General features: G+C 64.7%; 1 protein-coding gene across 2 annotated transcripts in view; it reads right to left on the bottom strand.

Annotated features, from left to right (window-relative positions):
- The window catches only part of MYO1F (myosin IF), a 52193-nt gene extending 40510 nt beyond the window's left edge, over nt 1–11683 (bottom strand). The window contains exon 1 of one of the 2 annotated variants that reach the window (XM_075903171.2): nt 11490–11683. In XM_075903171.2, the coding sequence (XP_075759286.1) occupies nt 11490–11492 (3 nt within the window). In that variant the 5' untranslated portion in view covers nt 11493–11683. Of the gene's footprint in view, nt 1–759; nt 1505–11489 lie in introns of those variants that run through there. The other variant, XM_075903173.2, reaches the window with a different exon arrangement.
- Nucleotides 11684–13276: the final 1593 nt, after the last annotated feature.

Below are 13276 nucleotides of genomic sequence, written 5' to 3'. Positions count from 1 at the left end.
CTTACAGACTCACAGACATATTGGGGCGGAAGCCGTCATGGGCAAAGACCCACTTGTCAGATGCATCCGTTCGTCTCTAAGGTGCTACTGGACTCCTTGTCACTTCTGCAGATCCAGACTAACACGGCGACCGCTCTGATCCTGGTTCATTCATGGAACCCCAGGCGTCTGGAGCTCTATCAGAGTAGGACACTTCATCACCCCAACGCCATCCCCCAGCCATGGGCCCTCTGCCGTTAGTCCAGGCCCCACTTGTGAATAGCGCCCCCCTTAACAGCATCCCTGCCTCGGACCCCTGGCCATCCACCGCGCCTTCTAGGATGCTCCCCTACGGCCCTGGCCCTGGGCTCCTCTGCGCTCACCCCGGCCCCACCACGGGCGTCCTTCCTGCAGGATCACCTGCATGCTGAGCCGGTTCTTTCCCTTCGGCCAGGGTCACCGCACAGCTCTTCCCCTGCACGGTCCCACCAGAGCCTCGTCCCACTCCCCCCCGGGGTTCCTTCCCCTCCTGTGTGAGGAAACCCGGCCTCACAGCGTGTGTGTGTGTGTGTGTGTGGGGGGGGGTTGTCCTGAGAAAAGAAGACCGGGGGGGGGGGAGAGACCTGAGACCGTTCTTCAGACGCGCTCAGGGTGGAAGAGGACAATGGCCGGTTGTTCCCTGTGGCCAGGGGGCTGGACAATAGCTCCAAGAGAGGGTCTCCTCCTAGGAGATTAGCTGGGAAAGGTAACGTCAGTTTCAATAGCCACCTTGCTCATTACCTGGAGGCGAGTCAAGCGGACAGGAAAGAACCCCGGTTTTCACGGGGTGGGGGTGGCCCGGCCGCGGGGACTAGCGCCGCGCTCTGGAATCACACGGGGGTTGTGAGGCGTTTGGTGTGGGGCGGAAGCGCTAGAATACGACCCCTCATTCTGATCCCTGCTGCGGCGACTCCTCCTTTGGCTCCCTTTCTTGCCCCGTGCGCTGCCCTCGTGAATTTCACTGATTCACGCTCCCCCCAGCCCCTCTCCCAGGGACGTGCTGCCTGTTGCTGCTGCTCCAGGGTTTCCTTTGCTCACTTGCCGTGCGGCAGCGCATTTTCACTTCTCTCCTCGGCCAGTCGGCTCTTCCGCTTCCCCTTTTTCTTCTCTTCCTCTTTCGCTGTTTTCCTTTCCCGGGAGCCCTGGAGCTGGCTCGGGACGCCTGGTTTCAGATGGTTTCACAGACTAGCAGGACTCTGGCTCAAGCAGCCAGCTCCCCCCTCCCCCCCCGCTGATTGACACAAGAAATCAGAGCGGGCGTGTCCCGAACTCCAGCTGCCTTTGTCCCCTCCCGTGTGCCTTGCGGGGCCCTCTTGTGCAGCCGGCTCTCGCCAGACCAGTGGGCATCGGGCGTTCTCTGCAGAGGTCCACCCCTGGCCATTCCCGCACCTTCTCCCTTGCGTCGTCCGCCTTGTGGGCCAGCAGCCGCTGCTTGGCTGGAGGCAGCCAAGCCCACGAGCCCTTCGGTATTTAGGGAACTCCAGCGAGTAGCGACACAGCTCGTTAGACCTGCCTGGGCCTCCCGCATCGGCCTCTGGCAGAAGTTTCCATCGATTCCTGTCTCGGTCCCAGCTTCCCAAGCACTTGGTGGCGCAGGCCCAGGGAACCGGAAGAGCCTGACGCTGCGGCTCGTGGGTGACACGTGGGTGACAACGGTGGCACGACCCCCGGGCCCAATGGAAGAGAACAGCTGATTCGTGCATGTGAAGGGGCTGACACCACCATGGCGCCCCCGGGAATCAGCTCTTTCCCTGCGTTGCTGGGCGCCTTTCTCCACGGGGTGTCTCCCCTCTCTCTCCTGGTCACGGCGTCCCCTCCGGCAGTGCCACGTCGGGCTCGCAGCCCCTTCCGGGAGTGGCTGTTTACTCAGTGTGCCCTGTCTCAGGCCCTGCAGCCTGGGAGCTTGCTTGGCCCGCGCTCCCTAGCCCTGCCCGCCTTCCCCAGCGCTGTTTTAGCTCCAGGGAGCTTCCTGCTTCCCTGGCACCCAGGTCCCTACTGCCCTCTGCCCAGAGCAGCAGCCCAACCTCCCCTCTCTCCCGGAGTCCTTCCACACACAGCCCCCAGCTGGGCCCTAATCAGTGGGGCCTGCCTCAGCTGGGGCTTTACTCCCCCCTTGCTCAGGGCTGGGGTTTGCCCTGAAAGGGCCAATGCAGGGCCAGCTCCCTGTCGCACACCCTCCCGCTCAAGTATTTCCCCTGAAGTCCTCAGAGTTTCCCTGCCAGTCAGGCCGTCTCTCAGCTGCCCCGCTCTGTGGCAATCCCGTAATAATCGCCCCGCCTGTGGCAGATGGGGTAGGAGGACCCGGACCCGCCCTCCCTCTCGGGTCCAGCCCAGGGCCCTAAGGCAGGGTCAGCTCAGTCCCTGTGTGGCTGGCGGGGGATCCGCCCCGCAACTCACCAGCCCGCGGGCGTTAGTGCCGCCCTGCCCTGGGCCACTTCCTACCCCTTCTGTCACTCCCTTCCTGCCGGGTTGGAGCTTCTGGAGCGTGCTCCGCTTTCTCCGCGCCTCCCCGGAACGCCTGTCCGTTCGCCTCCCTTCCCGAGCGACTTTTCCAGCCCCCGCCAGCTCTGTCCCCGCCCCTCGCGTCGTGCGGGGCGCTGTCGACATGGGCGACCCTGCCTTCCACGTCAGGCGAGCCGCCGTGTATCTGCTCACCCCACCTCCTTCCAGCTGTCTCGCGACCGCCGAGCAGGCAGCGCAATGGGTCCAGCGCGCCTCCCGCCAGGCGTACCAGGGCGCAGGGGTTCTGCGGGCCCCGAGATCACCGGAGCCTCGTCCCAGTGCAACAGGCAGAACCTTCTAGGGGGCTGGCCGAGACGGTGGAATAAACTCTCCCCCAGCCCAAGGCCCTCCCCAAACCTCCCCAGCTCCCGGATCGTTGACCGGGCCCTCTCCAGCCTGACCGCATAGCAGCATGGACACCAGCAATAGCACCCCAGTGACCCCGCCAAGCCCCTGGGGAGAGGCCGAGAGAGCACAGCCAACCATGCGGCACACGCTGGTCACACCCTTGGGAGTGGCCAGGCGGGGTCAGACCCAAGGCCCGTCCAGCCCCGGGTCCGGTCGGCTGGCAGCGGCCAACGCCAGGCGCCCCAGAGGGAGGGAACAGAACCAGGAATCCGTACGTGACCCCTCCTCTGTCGCCCATTCCCAGCCCCTGACAATCAGAGGCCAGGGACCCTCCCTGCCAGCCTGGCTCACAGCCATCGGTGGACCCAGCCTCCAGGACCGTGTCCAGCGCTTCCCTGAACCCTGTTTAATTGCTTAACGTGAGACTGGAGCTCAGCTCCTGCGGCGAGGAACATGGCGAAAGACCCGCCCTGGGATAGGGAGGCTGCCAAGGCCCCCAGGGGACACGCAGGCCACAATAGGCGACCTCCAGGGCCCTGCTCAGCCCTCCCGTAGAGCACTGACCTCAGTAGGGGCCCTCCGCCTCCCTCCTCAGGCCTGAATCACATGAGGTCGGGGTGGGGGCATGACACGGTGTCTAGGTGCAGACAGACACAGACCGTGAAACGGCACCTCCCCCCGTGACTCCAGCCGCCTCCCTGAGTAGCCACGGGACCCAGCCACCTCCCTGAGTAGCCACGGGACCCAGCCACCTCCCTCACTAGCCACGAGACCCCAGTCTCCTCCCTGAGTAGCCACGGGACCCAGCCTCCTCCCTCACTAGCCACAGGACCCAGCCACCTCCCTCACTAGCCACGGGACCCCAGTCTCCTCCCTGAGTAGCCACGGGACCCCAGTCTCCTCCCTCACTAGCCACGGGACCCCAGTCTCCTCCCTGAGTAGCCACGGGACCCAGCCTCCTCCCTCACTAGCCACAGGACCCAGCCACCTCCCTCACTAGCCACGGGACCCCAGTCTCCTCCCTGAGTAGCCACGGGACCCCAGCCACCTCCCTGACTAGCCACGGGGCCCCAGTCTCCTCCCTCACTAGCCACAGGACCCAGCCACCTCCCTCACTAGCCACGGGACCCCAGTCTCCTCCCTGAGTAGCCACGGGACCCAGCCTCCTCCCTCACTAGCCACAGGACCCAGCCACCTCCCTCACTAGCCACGGGACCCCAGTCTCCTCCCTGAGTAGCCACGGGACCCCAGCCTCCTCCCTGACTAGCCACGGGGCCCCAGCCTCCTCCCTCACTAGCCACAGGACCCAGCCACCTCCCTCACTAGCCATGGGATCCAGCCACCTCCCTCACTAGCCACGGGACCCCAGCCACCTCCTTGAGTAGCCACGGGACCCCAGTCTCCTCCCTCACTAGCCACGGGACCCCAGTCTCCTCCCTCACTAGCCACGGGACCCCAGCCACATCCCTGACTAGCCACAGGGCCTCAGTCTCCTCCCTCATTAGCCACAGGACCTGCTGTTGGGCTCAGCCACTTCCCCGCTTGGTGCCTCAGTTTCCCCCTTGTGCAGCAGCGATGACAGTACTGCTGCCCCTCCTGAGGAGTTGAGCACAGAGGGGGCACTGTGGAACAGGGGGAGCTGGTCAGTTTACAGCTCCCTGCCCCAGGCCGCTGGGGTGTGAAGCTGAGTCATGCAGCAGGAAGCATGAGGTACTAACATTGCCCTACCTCCCTGAGGTAGCGTGGGGGCGAGACTCTTCCTGGACAGAGCTGTCACAGGGGGGCTGCCATTAACCAGGGAGTCTCAGCAGGCAGGACTCTGGTCAGGCAAGAGCCTTAGAAGACTCATCTCGTTCTTTCCCCTTTCTTCAGTTCTGTGTTTGAGTTCCTTCCTCTGCCTCCCTCTCCTGCAGCCTTTTCTTCCTAATAAGTTCAAAAAGAAACCCAGCGCGGATGGATCACAGCTCAGCGTAACCACGCCATTTCTCATTATGCTATTCTTAGCCGGCCCGTGGTCTGACTATTCGCGGTATTGACACTTGTGCAAGAGAAGCCAGGAGCTGATCAAGCCTCATGCTTCAAGGTATGGTCAGCTGGTCCTGGCAAAGGTCAGGCAGGGACTGCTCGTCCGTGTGCAGCAGTTCACAAAGGGCCCGAGGCTTTATGGGGCTTGCTGGCCTTCCTCCCAGATCTCTGGCAAGGTCTCCTCTAATCTTTTCCAGCCATGTGTGGAATAATTTGTGCGTGCACTGAAGCATGTGCGAATGTGCACCACCAGGAGAAGACCAAGCCGTGGGTGCTCTGCTAATCCACCAGGTGGCATTTGAATCCCTCGTGAGAGGCCGCACAAGTGTGAGGCTTACAAGCAACACTGAGCGCTGGCTGTGAGCAGAGACAGGGCGCTGGGCAGACGAGACAGGCCCGGAGCGTTATCTGCCGGGGACATCGTGAACTTGCAGCAGGAAGGGTTCAGGCGAATAGTTCCGTTGCCTGTATCACGGCCTCTTGGTCACTAGTGCACCTTTCTGCTCCGATTCATCTCGGCCACGCACATGGCGCCCCAGACAGAGGGCTGGTTCTCACACTCACTGTTGGGTGGCCAAGGTAGGATCTGCCCCAGACCAGATGCTTGGTCCTGCCGTGGGGGCAGGGGGCTGGACTCAATGCCTCTTGTGGTCCCTTCTGGTTCTCGTGCTCTCGGATTCTCTAGCCACGGGACCTGACAGAGTCACCGTGTCTCCCCAAAAAGACCCGACGAGGGCAGGCCTGGCTCCTGTTTAGTTCAATGGGAGCTTTGCCCATGGGCTGACATAGGCAAGGGAAGGTATTGCCTTCCCAGAGTGGTCTGCACGGCCGGGCTGCTGTAGCAGGGGGACGGGTTGGGCTTCAGGGCCGGGGCTTGTTCCCTCGGGGGTGGAGGTTGCTGAAGGGGCAGGGTCTTGGATGGAAGGGGCGTGGCTTTGGGTGGAAGGGGCGGGGCTAGGGCTTGCCTTCCCCAGGGTGGCCTTCACCTGGAAGGCGGCGGAGCAGGCCGTGGCCACGGGCCAGCACTTCCCCAGCACCTGTCACTGTAGTCGTGCCCCAGTCTTGCACCAACCCACAGGCCTTAGGCCTCGTTCCCGCTGTTACGAGCGGGGGGACCGAGGTACCGGGCGGTCACACTGCAAGTCCCGCCCCCCCGATCGCGCCGTGCATCCGTGGCGGGTCTGGACTAGCTGCAGGCTCCAGCACCGTGCCCCTAGACACATGCCCATCCTGCCCCCGAGCGCCCGGGCGTGTCTGGCTCCTCCTCCGCAGTAAAGCCGCAGCGTGAAGGGAGGCCCATCCACGCTAGGTAGGCCGCTTGAGGGAAGGTGCATGCTCACAGCTAGGGTGTAGCTGGCTCTCCGACAGGCCAAAAGGACGTTCTCAAGGCTAGCGGTCAGGAAACCTCGACTCTATTCCCAGCAGTACTGGGGAGCCAGCCACGTCGCGGCTTGGTGCCTCAGTTTCCCCTCTTGTGCAATGGAGATGATGCTACCGATTCCCCTCCCGCGGTGTTGGGTGCAGTGGGAGCCCTGTCCTAGCTGCCGTGGGCGGGGGCGGCGTCTCACTTCCCAGGGGAGTATCGCCCGGTGCGGAGGTCGAGCTCTTATGCCCGAGGCCGCGTCCCAGAGGAGAGCAGAGCTGGGCAGGGCGCGCTCAGCTTCGTTGCAAGCTCCCAGCCCCGCTGTGGCCAACCCCTCGGTGTTATTCCCCCGGGATGGGCCCTGCTGCAGCGGAGGCGGGTTGGCTGTGAGGGCGCGGCCGCCCTGCCCAGGGTGTGGGGTAGTGGCCTGGATCGCTCGCGCTTTGTGCTGCCTTGCAGGGGCGACAGTAACCCTGAGCCACAGGGGCCGGCGGGCACCTGCTCTGCCCTGTGCAGGGAAAGGGGGTCACGGCCCCCCGGGCAGGGGGCTGACCGTGGAAGGGGCGGGGGCTGCGGCCTGGGGGGAGAGGGGGCTGGAGAGGAAGGGGCCAGCTCTGGGGCTGGGCTGGTTGGGGGCAGGAATGGGCAGCGCCCACCCGGGCTGCCCTGGGAAGCCTGCACCCGGCCCCCCGACTCCTCCTTCCTGGCAGCCTGAAGTAACTGTCAGCCACGGGGCAGGGAGCCGTGCGCGGTGCTTTCACAACGCTCGCCTCAGTTCCCCTTTTCCTCCCCCGCAGCAGCAGCTTGTGGCCCAGCCCAGGACCTGACCCAGCTCAGCCTGGCGCGGCCCAGCCTGGGGACACAGCCCTGCCCAGGAACCGGCCCTCGACCCAGCCTCAGCCCAGCCCGCACCCCCCAACCCCAGATGGCTACAACCCTGCCTGTCCAGCCCCCGGGACACTTGCAGAAGTGACACCGGCGGCGCCTGGAAGGCCCCAGCGCGCTGCAGCTTGTGAACCCTCCGGGGTGGGACACGCCGCGTTCAGCCAGAGCCCCGAGGGGGCTTCGCTCAGCCGGCAGGGGACGCGCCTCCGCCGTGGGTCCCGCCCGCCTTAGTTCAGAGCCAAGGGCCCCGACCCGCGCACACGGCGCCGCGCTCCAGAGCGAGACGTCAAGCGGGCGACGCTGGCGACAGGGCGTTTCTCCCGCACAGACAATCACTTTCCAGGCCTACGACTGTGCGGGCCTAGGCCTGCCACGACCGTAATCAGGCCCTGCCCATCCACGCCCTTTTCATCCAGGTTCTCAACTGTGGGAGCCTTTCAGACGCCCCCGGCTGTGACTCAGAGCCCGGCTCTTTGGGGCAGTTCTGTGTACAGCGCCTAGCGCCAGCCGAGGCTGCCAGGGCACGACGGCGGTAGACGCACAAGTAACGAGACTCACGATCATCGCTCGGCTCCACTTCCTGTCAAACTCCCATTGCTGGGTTGGTCCCCGCTAATTCCTGGGGCCCTGAGCTGCTGTAGATTACAATGGGAGTTAGGAACCTAAGTACCATTGAGGACCCAAGCCCAGGAGCCTTGGCATGGAGCCAGGGGTCTGATCTGACCTTCCTGTGAGTGTGTTTCACACCCATCTTGCACTAGTGCGAATAACAACACGAGCGATGGAGACGGCAGCCTGTAGTTTGTCATCCTGGCATCTGAATTCTCTCCCCCACTATTATTTGTCTCTGAACCCACCTCATGGGAAACCGGGAGGGTGTTTAGTGCCCTGCCCTGCCAGCCGCCCACCCACACCCCACCAGACGGGACCAGAGTTCATCGAGTGCGAGCAGCTGGGGGCCACGGGCCGTTCCATTGCCCCGTCTCCCCCGCCTCCAGCCCTGTAACACAGCGCCCAGCACAGCAGCGGCCTGGCTCAGGACATCCCGAGGGGGAGACTTCCCCCGGGAGCGTATCCCGCTGGCCAGACACCCGCCTGGCTGTGGAGCCCCTGCGCCTTATTTCGCACGTGAGCCTGTCCCGGCCGGCAGCCACGGGTGAGCTTTAGCTAGGGGCTGAGCAGCGCCCGGCAGGACGCGTAGGTAGCTGCAGTGAGAGAACACTCATCGCGAAACCAGGCCCGACGCCCTGCCATGCCGCGCCCCCTGCAGCCATCCCAGCCGGCCAGAGAGGCTGAGCAATGCAACGCGCCAGGCAGCTGAGTCCCGCTCGGACACGCCACGGGTCACCCACGGCTGTCGCGGGCGCCTGCGTTTGCTCTCTGCCGGCCGCCCTGGCGGCCCCGATCCCTGGCGAGACACAGCCCTGGCACAACCACCAGCGGCCTGAGCCACGTGCCCGGCCCTGCGCCAACGGGCGATTCCTGGCAGGAAAGCAACGGCGAAGCCCGAGAGGGGGAACACAGCCCGTGTCAGGCTGGGCCACGCAGCACGTGGGAAAGGGGAGCAGGGGGCCACCCCAAACTGTCAAAAGCTCCGGGGGTTGCTTGTATCGCCAGCCTACAAGGCAACCCCGCCCGGATCTCCAGAGCAAACGGGGGCAGGGCGTCCAACTGTCACGCCACCACACCCACCCAGGCTCCGCACAGCCCGCTGTGTCCTGTCTGCTGCTCTGTGAGTGTAACAGGAAGGATGAGAAACCCGGCGCTGCGAGCACAGCGCGGGCTGTGAAATGACCGGGGCCCAGCTCTGCTATCGACTTGTACGGCCTCCGGCTGGTCACGCAACAGCCTGGTGCCTCAGTTTCCCCATTTGAACGAGGGGGGTAACGCCCTGACTCACCTCGCCAGGGCAGGGGCGGGGGAGGGTCAGAGAGGAGGGGAACGAGGGGGGCTGCGGGGCAGCCAGCTGCACACGGGGAGAAGCAGGGCCAGTGGGGGACAAATGCAGGGACCGGCTGCGGCACCAGGATCCAGAGGGAGCAGAGTCCCATGTGCTTCCGCACTCGGCGATGGCGCAGCTGCCTCTGGCTTTCAGGGTCCTGCGCGTAGCCCCTCTGCTTCGCTGGGGGAACCAGGACGAAAGCGGGCGACCGAGCTCCCGGGCGGCGGCTGCAGCCTGAGCCGAGGGGCTGTTTAAACCAGGCAAGGCAAAGGCCACTCAGCGGGGGTTGGGTCGGCCTCTTCCCATCTCGCCATTCTGGGGGCCGCTCGGCCCCCCCGGCCGGTGCCCCACGTCACCAAGTGGCCGCGGGACTCCCACTCGGCTCGCCTGTCAGCCTCCCGCGGCCGGGGGACTGTGGAGATGGAAAAAGGCCCGATACCCAGGGAGGGGCCCTACGGAAGCCCCAGGAGAGACGGAGCCTGCCCCTGCTTCTAGTCATCAGTGGCGCTCTCCCCTCGGTGTCCCCCCGCCCCCCCTTATCTCCAAGCTCTCTGGGGGGCTCGGTTCCACCTGCCTCGACCTCCCCCGCACGCTCTGTGCCCCCACAGAGCTCTAGTGGCTTCCCTGGCAGGCGGACGGGGCGCTCGCGCAGCCAACCCCGCCGGGCTCCCTGTGACCAAGTCTCCTCCCGGGATGGAACTATCCGAACTGGAATTCGGCCGAAAAATTCGACTCCTCCCACGGCTGCCACGGGCCCTGGGCGCTGGTCGGGCCTGGAGAGACAGTTTGCGGGGGGCGCCCAGGCCTCGGGCTTGTGAAGCTGACTCCCTGGAGCGCCTTGAGTCGTGGTTCTGCAGCGGGGTTCCTCGCCCTCTCCCCTTTCTCAGGGCTGGGCTCTGCCTTCGCTTACCAACAGCCGCTCGCAGGGCACCGGCACCCGCGGAACGGCCCCGCCGGTCGCACCCGACTACCCCTCAGACTCATTGGACCCCAGGGCAGCAGAGACCCCAGGAGGCACCGAGTCCAGCCCCTGCCCAAGGCAGGACCAGCCCAACCCCATCAGCCCGGCCAGGGCTCTGTCAAGCCGGGACTTAAACACCTCTAGGGATGGAGATTCCCCCCCCCCCGGGAACCCAGCCCAGGGCTTCCCCCCCAGGGAAATAGTTTTTCCTAATCTCCAACCTAGCCCTCCCCCGCTGCACCTTGAGCCCATTGCTCCTCCCTCTGCCACCTGCCCCCACTGAGACCAGCCCCTCTCCAGCCTCTTTGGACCCCCCTGCAGGCTGCTCTCGGTTTGAAGGCGCGGATGCCTTCACCCTCTGGCCGCGGCTCTCGGCCCGCTGGGTCTCCACCCCGTCCCCACGGCTCCCCAGACGCCCGGCGGCCCCTCGGCATCACTGAAGGGCGACACCAAACTCCCTGGCAGGCGTGCGGCACGGCCCCAGGTAACTGCGGCCCCGGCAGCCCTGGCTTAGCTGGTGGAGCGCGAGGGCACCGCCGGCACCGGGGCAGAGCCGGCCTCAGGCTGGGCGGGGGCTCTGCCGGGCCGGCCCGCAGCCCTTGCCTGGAGAGGACGGTGCAGCAGGGACCCCTGAGAAGCAAGCCCAGCACGTCTGGCACCTCCAGCCCCCGGGAGTTGTCCCCGCACAGCCGTTACCCCGGTTACTGCAGGCCCCGGCCTCCCCCGGCGCAGGCGCTCCCCGGGCACGAGACCGGCCGCCCGGGCCCGACAATGTCCGTGTGAGTCCGTGTCCTGGCCCCCGGCCCGGGCCTCGGGGGGATGAGCAGCCCAGGCAGTTCCAGAGCCAGCCAGCCCCTGCCACCCATTCCCAGCCCCAGGCGAGCAGGCGAGGGCCGCCCCAGGGCAGGGACACGACAGGTGCCAAGAGAGACCCTGGTGGGTGGGGTGCAGGGGGCAGTGATGCTATGGTAGCGCCCTGGGGGGAGCAATGACTCCAGAGGGCAGGGGCAGTGACACCCAGTGGGGGCAGGGCAGGGGGCAGTGACACCCAGTGGGTGCAGGGGCAGTGACACCCAGTGGGGGCAGGGGCAGGGGGCAGTGACACCCAGTGGGTGCAGGGGCAGTGACACCCAGTGGGGGCAGGGGCAGGGGCAGGGGCAGTGACACCCAGTGGGGGCAGGGGCAGTGACACCCAGTGGGGGTAGGGGCAGGGGCAGTGACACCCAGTGGGGGCAGGGGCAGTAACACCCAGTGGGGGCAGGGCAGGGGGCAGTGACACCCAATGGGGGCAGGGGCAGTGACACCAAGTGGGGGCAGGGGCAGGGGCAGTGATGCCCAATGGGGGCAGGGGCAGGGACAGTGACACCCAGTGGGGGCAGGGGCAGTGATGCCCAACGGGCAGAGCAGGTGGCAGTGCCCAGGCTTTTGCCGCATGCTCTACTTACCATGGTGTCCCTGCCGCCGGGGGCTGGTGCGTTTCCTGCTGCCGCCCCGCGATGGGGGGGCTCTCCGGGAAGGGATGCTCGGGACTCCGGTCACTGGGGATCAGGGGACATGGTCCTTCCCTGACACTGACACTGACACAGACATGCCTCTCTTGGCTTTGCTGCTGAAGTGACAAAATTGCAACTAAAACTAGAGCCAGTTTCCTTTGTCCCCCTCCCCCCTCCTGCTTCCTCATTTGATGCTGAGCGGGGAAGGCGAGGGGGGAGCAAGCGCTGTCTGCCTGGGGGAGCTGGCCCTGGTGATGGGGCAGCACCCACTGGCCCCCTGTGCCTGGGCAGGGGGGAGACGTGGCCCACCACGGGGGAGGCGCAGGTGTAGTGCCTGGCACTGGGCTCTGGGCGAGCACGTGGCTTCGGAGGGGCTCCGGGCAGGGCCAGCTGGAGGTTGAGATTACAGAACAATTTCCTTCGCAACCCGCTGTTTCCCCAGACCCCTGGATTCTGGGCTGCAATGAGCCTCCGGTGGGGGGGGGGGAGGGGGCAGGGTTTCTGCGCCAAGCTGGTGGCTGCTTATTTGCCCCATATTTTTGTGTGTGCAAAGTCTGAGCAAAGATCTCCTGGATCATTTTTAAGTAGCTGAGCCCCCACCTGTTCCCCTCCCCTTCCTGTATGCAGAACCGAAGGCTACCCGGCATTTTTGCAGCGATAGCGCCGAGCCAGCTGTGCTCTGACATCCGCTGCACAGAGCCGGAGCCTGGGAGCAGGGCTTGCGGCCGGGACCACACTTGAAAACATGGCGTGGCCAGAAGTGGAACAACTCCATGGCTGCCTAGTGCTTCCCAATCGCTGCCGTGTATCATGCTGCATCTGAGCAGGGCCAGAGCTCAGAGCCTCTTGCTCCAAAAGCAAAGGCCTCATCTGCTGGAGGTGAATCTCCTTTAAGCAGTACAAGGCCAATGCCACACAGGTGAATCATTCTAATCCATCTGCTAAAGGGCAGTAGTTCATGTAGATGCATTAAGAATGGGACAGAACAACTTATTGCCTCTGTATAAATCCATGGTACACTCACATCTTGCATCCTGCATGCAGATGTGGTTGCCTCATCTCAAGAACGATCTCTTGGCAGTGGAAGAAGTTCAGAAAAGAGCAACAGAAATGCTGAGGGGTTTGGAACAGCCGCCGTGTGAGGAGAGATTAAGGCTGGGACTTTTCAGTTTAGAAAAGAGGAGACTAAGGGGGTTAGGATCGAGGTCTATGAAATCATGACGGGTGTGGAGAAAGTGAATAAGGAAAAGTGATTTACTTGCTCCCATAACACAGGAACTAGGGTCACCCAATGAAATTAACAGGCAGCAGGTTTAAAACAAACCAAAGGAAGCGTTTCTTCACACAGCACACAACCTGTGGAACTCGTCGCCAAAAAAGAGCTAGATACCTGCATAGGGGTCATGTCCATCAGCGGCTGTGAGCCAGGCTGGGCCGGGATGGTCAGAGGCTGGAAACGGGTGACGGGAGGGATCGCGTGAGGATTCCTGGTTCTGTTCCCTCCCTCTGGGGCACCGGGCGCTGGCTGGAGGGGCCTTTGCTCCGACCCGGCCTGGCCGGTCTCGGTCACACACAGGAGCCAGCTCACTGCAGCAATGGCCGACAGGCTCTGGGGCGGGGCCGGCTTTAAGCTGCACCCCTGATGTTTAGGGCTGCTCGTTCCCTGGGGAGGGGGAGCCTTGGGGTCACTGCTAATGGGGGCTGTAGCCTCTGGCTAAGCCCTGCCCCTTGGTGACATC

This window comes from Pelodiscus sinensis, chromosome 32 (genome assembly GCF_052426305.1).
Source record: "Pelodiscus sinensis isolate ZL-2025 chromosome 32, ASM5242630v1, whole genome shotgun sequence".
Taxonomy (NCBI): domain Eukaryota; kingdom Metazoa; phylum Chordata; order Testudines; family Trionychidae; genus Pelodiscus; species Pelodiscus sinensis.
The sequence above is the reverse complement of the archived record's forward strand: the minus strand, read 5'-3'. Positions and strand labels throughout refer to the sequence as shown.